The 19875-nt window shown below is 31.9% G+C and overlaps 1 protein-coding gene across 1 annotated transcript in view; it reads left to right on the top strand.

Moving 5' to 3' along the window:
• LOC134706677 (bifunctional 3'-5' exonuclease/ATP-dependent helicase WRN-like) overlaps positions 1–19875 on the top strand; it is a 69262-nt gene that overhangs the window by 29211 nt on the left and 20176 nt on the right. Inside the window, exons 14-23 of the mRNA XM_063565824.1 lie at positions 802–874; positions 1819–1927; positions 2596–2697; positions 3469–3549; positions 4372–4474; positions 5092–5198; positions 6101–6132; positions 6474–6660; positions 7566–7722; positions 8135–8247. Of these exons, the coding sequence (XP_063421894.1) occupies positions 802–874; positions 1819–1927; positions 2596–2697; positions 3469–3549; positions 4372–4474; positions 5092–5198; positions 6101–6132; positions 6474–6660; positions 7566–7722; positions 8135–8247 (1064 nt within the window). The remainder of the gene's footprint in view (positions 1–801; positions 875–1818; positions 1928–2595; positions 2698–3468; positions 3550–4371; positions 4475–5091; positions 5199–6100; positions 6133–6473; positions 6661–7565; positions 7723–8134; positions 8248–19875) is intronic.

Raw genomic sequence — 19875 nt, 5'->3', positions numbered from 1 at the left:
GTGGATTCATTTATTTTCGTTGGTATCAATTTTCATGGATTGAGGAAAACTTGCATTTTCGTGGGTATTTGATTTTGTGGTTTTAGTAATCACTGCATACATATCCTATAGAAAATGTGTAATTCGTTGAACATTTTAATTCGTGGTTCAACTGTACCAAAGAAAACCACGAAAATTGGTATTCAACGAATAATAATGAATCCACAGTATTTAATTCTAAATTATCCCACACAATCCAGGAGTATAAAGTCATTGTTTTTTCGTCCTTCTGTGTGTACAAAATGAAAACAAATGCCTTTCATTTGGTAATTTGAGGTTCCCTTAGTCAAAGTTCACAGGTGCTAAGGATAGTTGTAAATAATGTAAATTCAGAAATTATTGCAACGTTTTTATTATTGTGAAAAATGCGACAAGATTATAATTTTTTATTTTGTTTTATGCATTCAACAGGATTTATCTCAATTTTGCATTTCAGTCTAAAATGACTCAATCGCAATAATAAATGCACACAATAATTTCTGAATTTTAACAGCAGAATGGAAATCTATATTTCTGGCATATTTTTATTGGGCAAGCAAAGTCTTTGGAACCCTTTGTTTTAAAAAAAACTAAGGCCCAAAAGAGTGTTCTTGCCATTGATGAAGTATTTGTTATATATATCAGCATATTTTGCATTTTACCTTTTTATGACACCCATGACTGAAACTTCCCACTGACAGTCTTGTAGTAGTAAATGTATGGTTGTTTTATTTCAAAACTTTCTTAACATTATAATATTCCCATTTATTCTTGTGTTTATAGGTAGTGGTAGCGACAGTAGCATTTGGTATGGGGATAGACAAACCTGATGTCAGGAAAGTCATACATTATGGTGGTAAGAAAAAACATATTTATAAGAAGGTGTGGGAGAAAAATACATAAAAATATGAACTTATATGGCAGATTAAAGTTTAAACAATAAGGGAAACATTTATAAAGTAAATATTGACTTTTGGAAAGAAATGAAAAAGTTTAATTTACTAGAAAATTTGTCAAAAGTCCAGTGGCAAATGTTTTATGAATACTGTAAATTCAGAAATTATTGCGAGGTTTTTATTATTGCGAATAATGCGACTGAGTTGTAAACGCAATAATTAAAACTCGCATTTTGTAATATTTTAACTGAATTAAGCATGACTTTTCTCAAAATCATAAAAATTAAAATTGCATTCATGTGTAAAATGACAAAATCGCAAAAATAAATGCACGCAATAATTTCTGAATTTACAGTATTCAGTATGAGAACAAATTCACAAATTATACAATGTGTAGATTCAGCAGATTAGGATGACCAGGATGTAGGGGATTTTTTTTTGACTCAATGGGAAATGAATGCATAGAGAGCAGAAATTTTGAAAAGCAAAAATCACTAAGCTGACCTGTCAGAGAGTTGTTGAAATTGTTCATAGTGCAATTTGATTGGCGAATAGGAAACATATTCAATTTCTCATTTTTACCTGACTGGACTGAACATTTATACATTCTACAAAGCCAAACAGACATCTCACTAAAACAAGTGTTTTCCCTGTCAATATAAGAGAAGACCAAGGAATTTTCTATATCCCATTCAGCCCTAGGATGTAATTTACCCCCCAAAAAATTATTTCTATTTACTATCTTCAATTTTAAAAAGATGTCTGTAAATTCTTTTTTTAGCTCCCAAAGATATAGAATCTTATTACCAGGAGTCTAATAATTTCAGTCAAGATGCCTATAAATTCTTTTTCAGCTCTAAAAGATATAGAATCTTAATTAAGATGTATGTTTATTCTTTTTCAGCCCCCAAAGATATAGAATCTTATTACCAGGAAGTAGGCCGAGCTGGTAGAGATGGTCTCCCAAGCAGTTGCCATGCTTTTTTTTCAGCAGCAGATTTTAATGTGTCTAGGTAGGTAGGAAATTATTTTTGAAATTCATACTTGCATATAATTCACACAAGAATAATTATTCTATATGCCTATCAGTTAGGGTTGTTCATCTCAATTCCCAAGTAAGGTGTACTTGTTTAGACATTCATTATTGTTCATTAGACAGCTAAATTCTAATTGATTTAAAAATTTTATCAAAATTAAAAGATTTCATCAATCTGTCAAAGAAGAACAATTTGACCCCTTCCTATTGTCTTATGGTATATAATGCGATGTCTGTTATCATGTCTCATTCCATCATTCTGAATTTAAACAGATGCCTGATATGAACGTTGGACTTCACGTAAAAATGTCAAGAACATTTTCCGTCTTTGTCAATAATTTCATGTAATGTCTGCACATCTGAAGTTGGAATTTTTTACATTAGTGTATGATAATGATTTGTAGATAGAATTGTGCCTTAAATCCCGTTCAACAAATGCATGAGAATTTCTCACTGTCTGCTATTTTACCATTAAATCATGTAGTTAATATGCCTAAGTGTTTAATCAAAAACTATAGATTAAGCCAAACACTATAAAAATTTGATGTAGACTAATATAATTTACATGATATCATATATTTTGTAGTTTTTCATGAATCTTAACAAAAAATCCTAAAATAAAATAATAATATTTTCACTTTTCAGGCATTTTATAAATGAAATAACAAACCCAAAATTTAAAACTCACAAGATGAAGATGTTAAGCAAAATGCAGGAATATCTCAACACTGGAAAATGTAGACGAAGGTAGGTTTTCTTCAAGATTTTTCTCTATTTGTCCGAGAACATGTAAATTAATGCTTTACATCTCAGCTAATTTATAGTGATATATTATTTCATATATCTGTGGATATAAAATAAACTGTTGATTGATAGTGAAAGAATGGACGCCTAAGGCTATCTTAAGCTTGGTGTAAACAAAAGGAAAGACCACAGTATAAAATAAATGTAGACACAATCTTGAGGTAAACTTATTCAATTATTTCAATCAGTGGATTACCAAAAGTACATTGCCAAATACACAAAAGAAATCATGATGTCATACACTCTTTTCAAGATTCAAATTTTTATTTAGAGTTTATATTCAATAAACTACATAACACAAGCTCTAGTGAGCTTTTCAAATCGACATCTTACACTGATGGTTCAATTTTTGTCAAGGTAATATTTAGTAAGACCATTACCAGTGCAGAAAAAAATCAATGGCCAAAGATAAATAACTGGCACAGGTATTCCATACAGAAAAAGTAAAAGAAGCATGGGCATGGATGAATAAGAAACTCGTTGCCATATGATGTTATTAAATTGAATATATATGTCATGTGGCTCTATGTCCCACTTGGGATGAAGAGGATAAGTATATGTCATGATCATAAAAATTAATTTTGCCAATTTTTGAGATAGCTGTAAGGTTTAAAATTACTTGGATTAAGGCTCATTAATGTTATAGTCCATAACATTGAATATCTGTACTAATTGTTGTATGATATGTGTTTTATGCTTTTTTTATCCTTCCAGATTATTGTTGGCTCACTTTGAAAGTAGAAATTTAGATGATATTGGAGGAACAGAAAACTGCTGTGATAACTGTAGAAGGAGGTATTAATATATGAGAGTTGTAATGGGGGTACTTTCATGACAAATAGCAGTAAAAATTCTTGCTAAATGATTTTAACTAGTTTTTGGTGCATTACAATAATATGTACACTTTCTTTTAGACAAAAAAAAAATCAACTCACTGATTTTGACGAATCACATTAATTTTTCTAAGAAATAATTGTAAGGATTATTATTTTAGACCTCTGACAAACCAGGATATGAAATATTGATGAATAATGGTAATATTATTCTGATACCAATTTGAAGCTAACAGTAGTCAGAATTACAATTTGACCCCTGACAATACAGGGCATTCCTACCCTCATGGATAACATCTTATTTTATGCCCCACCTATGATAGTAGAGGGGCATTATGTTTTCTGGTCTGTGCCTCCGTTTGTCTGTCTGTGTCTGTTCGTCCGTTCGCTTCAGGTTAAATTTTTTGGTCAAGGTAGTTTTTGAAGAAGTTGAAGTCTAATCAACTTGAAACTTAGTACACATGTTCCCTATGATATGATCTTTCTAATTTTAATTCCAAATTAAAGTTTTGACCCCAATTTCACTGTTCACTGAACATAGTGCGAGTGGGGCATCCATGAACTTTGGACACATTCTTGTTTTTATATAAATCAGCTTTTAAAAGCATTTTTCAGATGATGTTGATATGATAAGAAAAAAATGATCTCACTATTATGAAAGTCTTTATAAATGTAACTTGTCAAGTGGACTTTAGAAGTCTATTGATTTTCAAAAACATTATGCACAATTTTATTCAGGAATTGGGTGCAAAGAGAGTTAAATTTTGTGTTCATAATTTTGTAGAAGTGAGAGAAACAAGAATTCCAGTATGAGTCAAGATATATCAGACATAGATGGTCCAGTAGATTACAGCAAGGAAGCTAAAGAGCTCTTATCTGTGATAGAGGTATGTTTCTATACTTTATACTTGCAGCTTTAAAGAGAAAATCCTTTCTTTTGAGTTAAATGATCTTTACAATTCTAGTAGAAATATGGGTATTCAACCATCTTCTTAGTTAGAGTAGATAGATATAGGAAGATGTGGTGTGAGTGCCGATGAGACAACAATCCATCCAAATAACAATTTAAAAAAGTAAACCATTATAGGTCAATGTATGGCCTTCAACACGGAGCCTTGGCTCACACTGAACAACAAGCTATAAAGGACCCCAAAATTACTAGTGTAAAACCATTCAAACGGGAAAACCAACAGCCTTATCTATATAAAAAAACGAGAAACGAGAAACACTTATAAATTACATACACAAACGACAACTACTGTTCATCAGATTCCTGACTTAAGACAGGTGCAAACAAAGATGACTTGCTTCATTAATATATAAATGTTTGAATGTTTGTATATTTAATGGTCTAAAAAAAATTGAAGATAGCGAAACTTTGAAATATAGTGTAACATATTTACCACATAAAGTGTCATTACACGGGGTAGATATGGTTTAACATTTTTGTGCCATTACAGATTTTAGGGGGTAGATATGGTTTAATATGTTTGTGCCATTACAGGTATTAGGGGGTAGATATGGTTTAAACACACCTGTTCAGTTCCTCATGGGATCCAATACACAAAAAGTATCCAGATTTTACAAGCATCCACTTTTTGGTTCTGGAAAGTAAGTATAAATAAATATTAGGTGAACAATATACTGTTCATTTATTATTTTTATGGCCAATTTATGGCCATTATGTTTTTCGGTCTGAGCGGAGGTTCGTCAGTCTATTCTTCTGTCCGTCCATCTGTACCATTTCAGGTTAAAGTTTTTGGTCATTGTAGCTTTTGATGAAGTTGAAGTTCAATCAACTTGAAACTTAGTACACATGTTCCCAATGGTATGATCTTTCTAATTTTTATGCCAAATTCGAGTTTTGACCCACATTTTGCAGTCCACTGAACATGATAGTGTGAATGGGGCATCTGTGTACAATGGACATATTCTTGATATGGATACTTATGTTCTTTGATTGAGAAAAAAATATTGTTTTCTTGGATTTATTGGCTTGAGCAATGTCTGCATTCAAGCAATAAAGAAAATTAACAGTATCTAGTTGAACATTGAAATTTGTGATTACGACAGAAATTTGGTATCCCTCGATTAAAATTGATTACACAGTATATTCAGGATAGACACTTTAAGATATCAATTGTTACCAGTTTGAACTGCCTTGGCAGTCTGGCAGTTGCTTGCCAAACTCAAGTGCTATTAGTCATGTGTTTGATCCCTAAAAACAATCCATCATTATTTATCAATCCCTTTCAAGAGAAAAAATACAATACATATTTTTTTGAAAAATAAGAACAAACACTGCTTATGAATGAATGAGTATTTAAACTTGATTGAATAATATTTTATGCCCTATTTATGGGCACTATGTTTTCTCGTCTGTGCATTTGTTCGTGGTTTGTTCGTTACTAAGGAAACATTTTTGTTTTATTAGAAACTTATTTGTGACATTTTGCTATAAGCAATAAATTTTCTCTCATATATCTTTTTGAATTTAACTCTTTTTTTTTAAGGTATAGAAAACTGAATTGGTGGAAAGCCTTTGGTAAGTGTTTGAGTAAAACAAAATGAATATAGGAATATTATTAATGAAGTAGATCTTACATTTTATTTGTACCAAATTTAATTTTAGAACATGATATGTTTTTACTTGCGAGCGACGAATGCAATAATGAAAAAAGTCTGAATGACCTGCAGTGAAGGTACATATAAAGGACAGCTTTTAATATGATGGTTTGTGAAGGTCCATTATATAGGGACTATTTTTGATTTAGGGAGACTATTATCTTTTTACAAGATAAATGATTTATCATAATGTTTTTAATTGGTTAAATGTCAAAAAATTGTGATACCTGTTTCTCACTATTTCTGTTATGGTATTTACAGGTAAAGCACTAATTTATGAAGGTTATTTAGAGGAGGAAGCTGTACAGGGTGGATTTGGAGCCACTGTCCACCTGTCATCTAAAGGTGACATGTGGATGAGAGATCCATCAAAAAATTCGCTGAAAATTGTTCCCATGACCGACATGGTGGCTGCTGATAACAGACCTAGAGTAACAGTGCAGATACTGTAAGTCTCAATCCTCATATCTATATTTTCTGATGAAGACACAACATACAACATTATATTTTTATTTTAAGGCCATACACTGTATTAAGTTTTAGTTTTGATATAAAGATAACTATCAAATCTTTTATAACTATATATTTGCTGAATTGTGAGTTGTTTACTAAAAGAATAACATATTTGTTATATTCCTTGAAAAATTTGCAAGAGCATATAGTAATTACTTTGTCTGTCCATCCGTGATACCAGCCACTTCTATCTTTCCCTCTGTCAGAAACTAATGGTTAATTTGACAGTTGTTGTCAATTCGTTGGATTTGTTTTACCATTTGATTTTGCCATTTGATTAGGGACTTTTCGTTTTGAATTTTACTCAGAGATTAGTATTTTTGTGATTTTACTTTTTTCTAGGTGGTAATTTTAGTATCCTCTGCTCTTTGTAGAGATCAGAAAATGAAATATATAGTAAGGGAGAAGAAACCTTAGGGTCAATAGTTCAAGGTTTTGAAAATGATTTCCTGATGGTAACATGAGATTCCTTTGTTTTGATTGGATTGAAATTTATACAAATGGAAAAGAAAAGGACATGAAGGCTATCAATTTTTGGGGTCAAGAGATCAAAGGTCAAGGTTACTTTTATTAAAGTTGGACCAAGGTCACTGATATTTAAAAAAAATAAAATTGGGGTGGTTTCACATTCTGAATGGTTACACATTAGAGAGGTGAATAGTGTGCAATAATATTACATGTAATTTGTCTTTACAAGCATATTTGTTTTTTGAACCATTGAGATAAAAGTTTTATCTAAAAAATGTACAGGGAGTATCAGTTGGCAGTGCCAGTTTTTTGCTTGTTAATAATGTTCTATTTAAATATTTAAAAGGTAGTTAATTGATTGTTTTATTACAGTCCAAGACCTCAGATGAATGTTACACCACAGAAAGTGACAGCATCAAACTGGACTCCATCAAATTACTATTACAATCCTGCAGGAAATCAATCGGCAAAGAAATCTTCACCTCCAAAACCTGTGGCTGTAGTCAGTCCAAGAGTTGTTAAATTACAGGCAAGTACAGAGGTACTTTTGTCTATTTTTGATATCATATTATTTTACCATTTAGTGGGATGAAAAGGGGGGTTATATATTTTATAACACCATAGGGTTTTATTCTGCTTATAATCAGATTTGTCTATTGTGAATCAGGATTTGTCCGTTAAAATTTTATTTATTATAATTGATTTTTGTATTGGTTGACTTTTATTTATTAATGAGCAAAATCATTCTTGGAGTTCCTTTCTCTATCTCCTGTCCATAATTGAACAAAAAATCTAAAAATTTCCTTTTTATTTATTACTCTTAAACACTGACCAGCTGTGCATGGGATATTTTCAGTGCCTTTAATTCAGTACTACTAGTATTTGTAAGGTTGAAAATACCTTTGCTCTTTGGGATTTGATTACACTATTTTATTTTGTAGAATGATTTGTATGGAGAGTTAATAAAGAAGAGAAATGAAGTAGCAAGTGATACTGGTTATACTCCACATTCTATAGCTAGTAATAAAGTATTACTGGACATGACTAAGATTAGGTTTGTGTTAATATAGATATAAAGTAAAAAATAGCAGCGGAAACATTCTTATTTAATGTTTTTTGGTTTTTTTTCTAAATATATCATTATATGCCCCTGTCATAGCAGAGAAGCATTAAGTTTTAACCATGTTTGTCCTTTTCATCTGTCGGTCTGTCTGTTTGTCTGTTCATCCGTACATCCGGAAAGAGTTATGTTCCTTTACATTTAGAAAAATTGCTGAATATTACATTTCTTTCTCTTACTTTAGTTTGCTTCAACCAAATGTTGCCAATCTTATACACAATACTTATTACAATAAAACTCAAGATCAAGTACAAAGGAGAAGATATGATAAGCTATCTAATTGGCCCCCTATTTTAGTGGAAAATTAAAGACAATTGTTTTTCTGAAATATATGTTTTTTAACTTCCATAAATATCGAACTTATATAAACACCATTGAAGTTCAAATATTTTTAACTTTTAAGAATCAAAACGACACGTTTTTCTTTGCCTAGTAACGCAAAAACAACAAAATGGTCGGTACGTAACAGTAATATCGAATGAATTTAATAGGAGCGGACGCTCGCCCCAAGAAGATATTTTTAGATATTGTCAAAAATGTAATGTTAGGTCACCTTGTAAAAGGACTTTTTGGGGCGAGCGTCCGCTTATATTGAAATTTAAAAAAAACTGTCGGAATTTTGACCGAAAACTTACTTTTTACCGGTTGACGGAATGAACTCGTTTTATTTCCCGAATTTACGTACATGTTTCCAAGCTCATTTTCATACACGTAGATTAAGTTAAAAGACTTATTGATGACTTTTCCAGTGATATAAATACATGGAAATCAACCACGAATTTTATTTAATGAACAATTAATAGTTGATTTTGAAATGCCGGATTGTAAGACTTATTTTGTGACTCTGTTTCTGTCGGAAGGAACTGACACGATAGATTACATTGGCAACCCAGAGAGCCGTAAAACAAAGGTATGTACTTCAATATTTTTTGTATCAATTGAAAAATGATTTTATTAGAAATCTGTTATAAAACATTTTGTAAACAGAGCAACAAATCGCCGATAAACTTGAGATAATGTGATGACAGGGATGCCGCGGCAGACGATCATATTTTATGAGCAATGGCAAAAATATTTCTGTAGAAATACCAGCGGTAAAATGTATTTTTTGTTTCAACTTCAATATGTGTAAAAACTAACCAACCCAGCAATATTTATTTAGTTTATCAACTGAATTAGGGAGAAAAAATATCCATCAATTGATTTTGTCAAAACATTTAAGTACATTAAAATTACGATGTAAAACAGTTCACCCGCCGTGGCTCAATGGTAAACATCGCTGCTCTGCAATCTAGACGATGATGGATCGAATCTCAGGCACAATTTTTTTTTTTTTAAAATATATAAAATTACGTAAATAATATTACTTGAATGTAATAATCGGTTCTTTAAGAAAATAACAAACATAACAAACATTTAAAAGGCACAAAGATGACTATATCATGCGGGAATTGTAGATAATGAATATTAGTATTTACTGTTATTTGCTTTCATAATTTTATTGAAAGTGACTTCTCAGCTTAAATGATTAAATTGCCAACAAGCAAACAATTAAAGGCTATGCTTCCCTGTCACGCCAACTCTGTGTATTTCTAAAAATATATTTCTGCTTTGTATCCATCCATCTGCTGAGTTACGCCTTTTTAGAATGAGTTTTATAGTCAATTCTTGTGTGTCCTTTTCGGTGTTGTTGCAAGGGGTGTTACTTCCTATATTTTAGCGGTATGAGTGTGCCTCAAAACAGAGTAACTTTTCATACCCTGCTTGTTAGAACCGTCTCCCTTTTTCATGTCCTGCTGGTTAGAACAGGGTCGTCTTTCCACTTTATAACTCAAACTGTTTAAGATACAGTATAGAGCCCATGTCTAGAACGGCATCTATTTTTTACGGTCTAGAACAGGGTATACATTTTCTGAGCGTGAATAGAACAGCCGGGGTATGTTTTTTCAGTATATTTGTTTAGAACAGGGTATGTTTTTATATAACTCAAACTGTTTAAGATACAGTATAGAGCCCATGTCTAGAACGGCATCTATTTTTTTACAGTCTAGAACAGGGTATACATTTTCTGAGCGTGAATAGAACAGCCTGTGTATGTTTTTTCAGTATTTTTGTTTAGAACAGGGTATTTTTTTCAATATTTTCTGGTTAGAACAGGATATGATTCGGCAAGTGATGTCGGCACAGTTATGCCATAAAGGATAGTCAGTAACCAAACCCCAACCCCAACCACAGCGAAAATCTATGATACCTTTTTAATCAACATAACTTTTTTTCTTCTTTTAGATTCGAGATACGTTGTTATACGTCACAGCTATACCCATGGCTTAAACTTAAATGTAAGTTGCAAAATTATTCAGTCTAATTGATGATACTTGAAAGGGGCATTATGTAATATAAATGTAATAAAATAAATACATGTACGAAAAACCAGATACATATTATCGAGTTCACGCATCTTAACTGTTTGTTAAAGACTTTTAATACGACCGCAACATTTTTTTTAGTTATATTGCTATCATGTCGTTGCCCAAGACACATTTGGTTTCCAAACAATAACTTAAGTTTAAGTGAATGGATCGCTTTACAATTTTACTAGATGGTTCAATACCACAAAAGAAAGGTAGGGATTAAGTTTGGGGGTAATACATTTAGGAAGTTGGGGGCCAAAAAATTACCAAATACATGCAAGAATTATATTTAAGTTTTCAGACAAAAGCTTGTGTTAAAGTGTATGTATCGCATTGAAATTGTAATACAAGATATCATACCTTAAAGGAGTAGGCTGAAATTTACTTTAGGGTAATTCTCCAAAGGGGGGAGGTAAATAAAAGGAGGGGGGGGCAATTTTTTTTCGATTCCAATTTGTTTGTGTTTTATGTGTAATTTTGCCTGTTTTTTTTTATCAGAGTGAGCATTGGGTCAAATTGTGCTAGAGTCTATATCTAATTCGGAATATTCTCATTGCACAAAAACTTTACAAATAGGTATAGGAAGATGTGGTGTGAGTGCCAATGAGACAGCTCTCCATCCAAATAATATTTTTTAAAAGTAAACCATTATAGGTCAATGTACGCCCTTCAACATGGAGCCTTGGACCAAACAATAAGCTATAAAGGGCCCCAAATTACTAGTATAAACCCATTCAAACGAGAAAACCAACGGTCTTATCTATATAACAAACATGTCACTATATTCTTTAAGCACCTGCCCCAGGTGACTTCTGCATTTTGATAACTACTTAACAATCTTGTTTATGAGCACTATCCTCGAGAAGGATACTACAATTATCTTTTTTTATTTTTTATTTATGCATGTTGTGATTAAAAGTGCTAGAATATAAATAAAAGCTATTTTATAAAGAATGTAATGCTGCTTCTGGTGCATGGTCAAGAAACACTAAACATTACGGGTTATATAAAATTGAGAATGGAAATGGGGAATGTGTCAAAAAGACAACAACCCGACCATAGAAAAAAAAAACAACAGCAGAAGGTCACCAACAGGTCTTCAATGTAGCGAGAAATTCCTGCACCTATATGACTACATTTATTATTAACTCATGATGTATATTTCACGTTATGTTTTTTTTCGTATTATCTATATTGTATTTTTTTTAATATAAATATCACTGTAATGGTTATGCCCGTAATTGGTCCTCTATAGGAAATAAAATTGATCTTATCTTACATGCTGATATTTTTATTTTTTTTTACATCCAGGTGACTGATGGCTAAAGACTTCAAGTGTGTGGTTTGTGGGAGATGTCATCTAAAATCCAGATGTAAGATAACAACTAAAGCACGGAAACAGTTTGTAAGAAAAAGAATTGAGCGAAACCTTGAAGAAAATGATGTGATATGTGAGAAGTGTAGATCAATATATAGGAAAACACTAAAAAAAGTAAACAATTAACAGAAAGTTTCAAACTGTCTTTCCGAGTGTATTACAGATGACAGTGATTCTGAGTTTGTTATAAATACAGAAGAAGCTGTATCCACGAAAATATTAAGTCCGAAACAAATTGAACTGAATATTTCTTCCACTCACACTTCACATAGATTCTGCATTGTATGCAAGAAGGAAGGTACCAGTAGAAATAAGTTATGCAAAGTTCCTTTACAGGCAAGAACCCAAGCCTTTATAAAAAATGCCGTTTTCATAGATGGAAATACACGCTGTTGCAAACATCATTTATCTGAACAACTTTTTGACGACACATCACTTCAAGCATTAACTGCAAAATACACTACAACATATATGAATCGTTCTGATATAACTTCATTATTAGAAAATGTGAGAAAAACCTTGGCAACCTCTCATATCCTGAATTTTGACAATCCATTATCATTATCTGATGGTGACTATTACAATCTAACTGGATTATCAAAGCAGCAATTTAATGAACTCTCCTCATATATTGTATCAGCACGTCAAACCAATGTTAGGTCTGTACGCACATGTATAGCTGTATTGTTAACAAAACTAAGGACAGGACTTCCAAATCATATACTTGGAACAATATTTTCGTTAGCAAAAAGCCAAGTGCAAAGATGCATTCATAGTGCCAGAGTTTCCCTTATGCAGAATTCCAGAGATTATCATACAGCCTGCATAAAAACAGACCGCTAGTTAAACCAATGGTCATAGTAGGAACAGATGGATATATCCTGTCAGTACTGGGTCCCTATTTTGCAAACGGAAAAAATAATGACGCAGCAATAACAAAGCACATGATTTCTGTCAATGCCGAAGGCATGAATGAGTGGCTAGAGACTAGCGATGTTTGTGTGGTCGACAGGGGATTTAGAGACGTGGTAGACTTCTTAAAAGAACAAGGGTATAACGTAGAAATGCCTGTTTACCTGAAGAAGGGATCAAAACAGCACCCGGTAGAAGAAGCCAACGCCAGCAGACTAGTAACTAAAGTGAGATGGGTCGTTGAAAGTGTGAATGCACGGGTTAAACAGTGGAGGTTCTTCGACAAGGTAGTTTCTAACCATTTCATTCCAATCATTGGTGATTTATTACGGATTGTATGCGCCGTTTGCAACAAGTTTCGACCACCACTTGCTGGTACACACCCTGAGGATAAAAGTATTGCCGAAGCAATGCTTGAAAAATGCAAAAAGGGAAATGCAATCCAAAAGATGGTGACGGAAGAAGGCTTATTGACCAAACGTACCATTTACAAATTAGTTGATGCATCAAATGTTTTAGATGAACTAGCAGATTTTCCAGTTCTGAGTATGGATAAATTACGAGAAATAACCATGGGGGTATATCAGCTTAAACAGGCCCCTTACTATGTCAGAGAACACGAAGGTGAAGACGGAAAATTTGAACTGTATGTGTGCAAAATCAAAGAAAACCTGCTCAAAATTAAAATACAATCAAGGCACTGTAACAAACTTTCCCATACTGTCTTCATAAGTTACAGTGACGAAGGAGATATAGAAGGATGGTATTGTACATGCAAATCGGGAGCACGAGTTGTTGGTTGTTGTGCACATGTTGCAAGTGTGCTATGGTATCTGGGGTATCAAAGACTTGAACAGCAGTCTGGATCAAGAAGAGACTTTAAAACATCTGTTTTAGATGCATCTCACATACCGAGTTCCGATGAAAGTGACTGTGGTTCTTTGCCAGAGGAGTAAAATAACGAATACAAACTGTGTTTATGTGACAGCTACTTTTCACTTATATTTTAGGGCATAACTTTAATTAAAATTCTGTTTTTCAAGAAAATGTTTAAATAAGTAATTATTCACATATTTTATGAGCATTTACAAATAGCTAATGTCTTATTCTCATTATTTACCAAATCATGCTGATTTAGTCATTGTATTGTGGTTGAATTACTTTTCTATAATGAAATGGTCATAACTTATTCATGTAAGTGAATTTTATCGATCAATGCAAATATTAGTATTAAAACAATATTTTCATATAATTTTCGGTATACTTAAAATTAGAATATCCACATCTCAGACGATAAGGAGTACATAGGCTATTAAACAAATTGCTGTTCATATACATTTAACTTATATGAGATTCTTGTACTTTGTATCAGAAAAGACTGTTCAATTAAAATGTAGAAACATAAAAAAAAAGTAGAAAGCTGTTATGTAATAGTCACATATTAAATATATGTTGTGATTCCATGATACCCACTGAATTTATAAGTCTTACATAAGTCGAAAACCTTACCTGTTTGGAGCAATGATAAATTAATTCTTTTGATTTTTAAGTTTAGAATATAAAATGGTACAAACTAGAATAATAATACTCTTGAAAAGTATCTTAATATGTTTGTAAAAACACTTTCCCTTCTGACTTGCTGTTGTTGCTAAGGAAATACTATTAAATATATACATGAATGATGATGTTGATAACTTTAACTACAAAAAGCAAACGAAAGCTTTTAATATTGCCTAATAAAGTCCTCAGTGGTTTCCAGAGATCATGGCTATTACTTGATTGAAGCTATAACTATAACACAACGCATACTAAATATGCATCTTGATAATTTTAAGCATTTGACACTACCTACAGCATTTTAAATATTTCAAAACTATTTCAAAGAGACAGTTCAGCAATAAATGATATTTTGTGGTATTCAGTAAAATCTGTTGCTAGGCAACTGTTCTTGTGAGAGAAATGGCTCTATGAAAAGATCTTCTAATGAACTTTTACGCAGTCATATGTTAAGAGAGTGACTAAAAACTCTGTAACATACTAGTATCTTATAAATTGCTAACCGTTGCTATGCACCAGTTATGTTGCTACGTTGTTGTCAAGCATTTATACAATAGAGCTACAATTAAACTGACATTTTCATTTCTTACCAATTGTAATTCTTGAACATGCATTCTGTTTTCGCATTTATTTCTATTAGTACAATAAAATGACTATTTCATTTGCAGTTAGCTTTAATTTAAGTTTTTATGCTGTTGCTAAGCAACATTTGTGTTGCTAGGCTCAATCTAAACCTAGTAAACAAAGATAAGTATTACTCACACATTGTATTATAATGTAACACCATTATATGAACACAAACAATGCTAGATGCATTCTTAAAAGGACAAAAATCACCTTTAATTAACCGTTGCTAGGGAATATTTCTGTTGTTAGGTTGTTGCTAAGCATTTTGAAAACTCAAATTGAAGTGACTATTCCTTTGTAACTTCAAGTTATTCTCAAACCAACCATCTTATCTGGAAATATGGTTATTTGTACAGATACAGCCATTCATATCTGCTTATTCTATTATATATTGAAAACGGTTGCTAGGCAACCTTCTTTTTACCGGAACATAAAAAAATCATTTTTTTTGTAAGTTTCTATACTCAGGCTAGCAATGGTACGAATAAAGGCTTCTTTGGAGAGGGGGCCAAAAACATCCCTTATCATACCTTCTCCTTTGGGTAGCATCACTCATACTGCCTTTTACCAAAAAACAAAGAACAGTTTTAATTCTGGTGGCTGAACTTTTACTGTTCTAGCATTATGCCTCTTTACAACTGGAAAAAATGCTGATTTTTTGTTTCCATTCTATAACTTAAGATTGCCTCAACCAAATGTTATGAAACTTGTTCACTATACTTATAACAATAAAACTCAGATCAATTACAAATTTGGATAGCATCACTCATACTGTTCTCGAGTTATGTGCCTTTATAAGGTTATTAGTGGAAGAAGACGTCAAGTCTTCTGAAGACTTAAGGGGCTGACCATTGGCATTGTGTCTCTGTATGCCGCATTCATTTTGTGTATTACAATTTCAAAACAACTTAAGATTCCTGACACTGATTTTTACACATGATTAGGCATCTGAATCATTTAATTTGTAAATTATGATTGTAAAACTGACCCTTTTATTTATGTAAATTATTAGATTTCATCTCATCCACATGAACGTTATTTGTTTACTTGTAACAGGATGTTTTAACTGTAGATATTTGTATTACGCATGCGTGAATTTGGTATCGGGACAACTCGCCCTGTTTACAAGTTCGCCCTTGAAGTTACGAATTTGCAATCCTGCAGACAAGAAGATTTTATTTTTATATAAAAAGGATATATAAAGTGTTGTCTTTATTCATGGTTTTCCTTTGTCATATGAATTAGATGCCCTTCGTAACATACATGTGAACCTCCCGACGGGAGTATAAACTCCTGTTTTCAGGGGTCTCCTCCCGTCCTCCCGTTTAGGAGAAAAAACTCCCGTGTATGAAATATTTCATGAATGAAAATTTTCAGACGCCATATTTGATCATTTCTTACTACTGTACGGGTGTAATTGACACCTGTGTTAAATTTTACCTGAACATCAAAGAAGATGTATAATTATATGGCTTCACTTGACAGCTTGGGTGTTAAACATACTGGTAATCAACGATGTTTACCTCCGGCTAACTGCCGTTGTGTTATCAAAACGATGTGTAGTGGGAATATTGAAATACTTTTTTGTTACTTCCCTTTTTTTTATCCTGTTTTCAGTTATTTTGCTTTTAAAAATGTAAATTGTAAAAAGACTATAAATGATTAATATTTTAATCAAATAATCATAAAAGGATGTTGATTAAATGAATTTAAATGATTTTGGACAAATAAAAAAAATAAAATTTATAAATTATTTTAGCAATCTAGACCTCCTTTTAAGGATTAAATTGAAGTTTATATCATAAATTTGTTTATTACTGAGTAGAAGTCAACATACAATAAGTGCAACTAGACTATTAAAAGGTCAAGTACAAATTTAAATTTATAAATGTTAGTATATATTAGATTTTAATGTGTAAGCTAAGAAATAGCAAGACATTTTACATTGTTTTTAAGTCTTTTTAAGATTTCTACAAATATGACTTTCATAATGCTTAAAATCCATGCAGTACTAATGTTAGTGTATGTTATTTTTTTAATTAATTTACGATGTTGCAAATATACATGTGGAGCTTATTTCTTTCTTATTTGTCTATACATTTACCAATGATAAGGAGATGGAGACATGAACAAAAATATATACAGATAAGATATATAAATATAATGATTCATTTGCAAGCAGTGAACAATCATTTGTCAAAAACAAAACAAAACAAAACAAGAAACAGATTCTTCTTATTATTTTATTTTATTTAAATAGAGAGGCAATAAGGGAATTATAAACATTACAATTTGATGGAAATTTGAAGAAAAAACACAATTTCTACATCATTTGGTTACATTTACGACAAAATTTATGTCGATAAAAAAACATGATGTTTTGACCATTCAGTACTGTAATAGATGCATAGTTCTTGGGGAAAAGTTTCATCAAATAATATGAATATAAATGACTTTTTTTGTGCTCATTTTTTACAGTGGGTTGTGGTGATCTTCCAGTTAGGTTACCCTCATTTGGAGTGTTGTTCCCAACCTGTTAAAGGTCCATCTTTGTGCATAATTCAAAATTGGAAATTTCAACAAGCATCTAATATTCTTAATCTGGAAAATAAACCCTGGTCTGCTAGCTTCATGTATATTTTTTCTACCGATTTAGTATATAACTAGAATCATGCAAACAGACTTAAGGAAAATGCATGTAAGTTCATCATACAAATATGACACTTTTTCTAGACAATCCAGATCTTGCAAAATATTTCGCTAAAAATTGTAACCTTTAAAATTGTTGTTGTGCAGTAAAAACCCATATGGGAACTTTCAAAAGTTGGCGGGTATGTAACAAGTCTTACTATTTTTATGCTCCATTTATGGGCAATATGTTTTATAGTCTGTCCAGGGCTTCCAAAATTTTTCTGAGCCAGCCGGACATTTTATATTTGATCCGAATTTTAATTCCTAAGACAAAGTCACAAAAGGCAATTATGGTAATCAGATGGCCATCCCAATGATTGACATTAAATTAAAATCGATATTAAACATTACTTTGATATGAATTTGATGTTCTGACATAAACTGTTAAAATTGGCATTGCATCATTTAAAGTGTGCACATCAGCGTGCTCATATCTGCATTAGACTCTTTATTTGTGTAAAATGAAGTTGTCTAGAACTTTATTTTCGTTTTTAAGTCACATTTTTGACAAAGGTAAAACATGGACCATAAACGGATACGTAAAATCCGTGTACGTTAACATAGAACTACTGAGCGAAGAATATCTTTCCACGTTATTTCTTTAACAAAATACTTGAAATGAACGTTAGATACAGGTATCAATGATACTTTTAGCATTTTTGAAGAAATGTAGGATGCATAATTGAATTTTCCACCTGTGCACATACGCACACGTGTTCTTGTTCATACAACGTAGTGCTGACGATTTTTCATTTAAAACCTTTTTAAATGATTTATCAAATCATGGTTATAAATGTATTTATTAAATATTTTAAATCAATTAGATACAAGCTGCTGAAATGTACGAAAATAATTGGGAATGGACCGATTAATTTATACGATGTCTGGTATAGTCTCGATCTGAGACTACTATAACACAATATATGTGTTATAGTAGTCTCAGTCTCGATGCACCAGAGTTATCGTTCTTACAGTCAACAATAACGTCTGGATTCAATTGTAGAGATGGATGCTATATTCATGAGCCTCGTCCTCAGTTTAAGATATTTTTTCCCAATACGCGATTGGATGGTATTTACATATTGAATAATAAACTCCTCCCTTACTTCAATAACAACAACGTGGTCGAAGAGCACGTGTATCGTGTTGTTTTATTTTAAAGAGGAGAGTTTTATCTTTTATTTAGATGCATTTAATGATTTGTGTTAAAAGCGAGATGAACAAAATATTTTTATTGAATGTGTAAAACTCCTGAAAAATCTTGAATAAGGATTCTATAAGTATTTCCATATAAATCATTGGTTAAAAATAATATATATATATATTGCCAGAGACATATAAAATATGTCTATGATATTGCCTTTGGTATAAAAGAAGCATTATAAATATCGAACCCATTCTCCACCTCATCAAAAGATGAATGATTGACCCTATTTTTAAAAGCAAGATTTAATTTAGCCTATTGCTGGCACCACTCTTTTTTTTTAATGCGGAAAAAATATATGGGCTGATTATATAGGGAATAGCCTTACCACAGTAGCCTGCATCGGGCCCTCTAAGACAGTCAGTGATTTTTTTAGATACGTAACTCACGACCACTTCATGTATATTTACACGCTTTGTGTATTATATCAACAAAAATTATCGGGGTTTTAATGGGTACACGGTGGTACACAAATCACTGATTTGTCAGTATCAATACAATAGCGAATATTGTGTTTATCTTGACAACTAATGATAGTGCCTTTACTCCCCCTTCCATTTCGGAAAGATGATTGATTTGTTGTTCGGAAAAAGTTCATGTATGCATTTTCCAGAGGATGCAAGCTGTATATATGCCAAGAAGCTATACCGATTGTTCATTACTGCTATCAAAAATAATGTTTTATCTTTGATTTATTTATTTTCTTTCTTTTGTATACTTTTGACAGTGACGTTAAACCAAGGAGTTGTGTACTATTCTTCTGGAAAATGCATGCACTATTT

This window comes from Mytilus trossulus, chromosome 2, assembly GCF_036588685.1.
Source record: "Mytilus trossulus isolate FHL-02 chromosome 2, PNRI_Mtr1.1.1.hap1, whole genome shotgun sequence".
NCBI lineage: Eukaryota > Metazoa > Mollusca > Bivalvia > Mytilida > Mytilidae > Mytilus > Mytilus trossulus.
The sequence above is the reverse complement of the archived record's forward strand: the minus strand, read 5'-3'. Positions and strand labels throughout refer to the sequence as shown.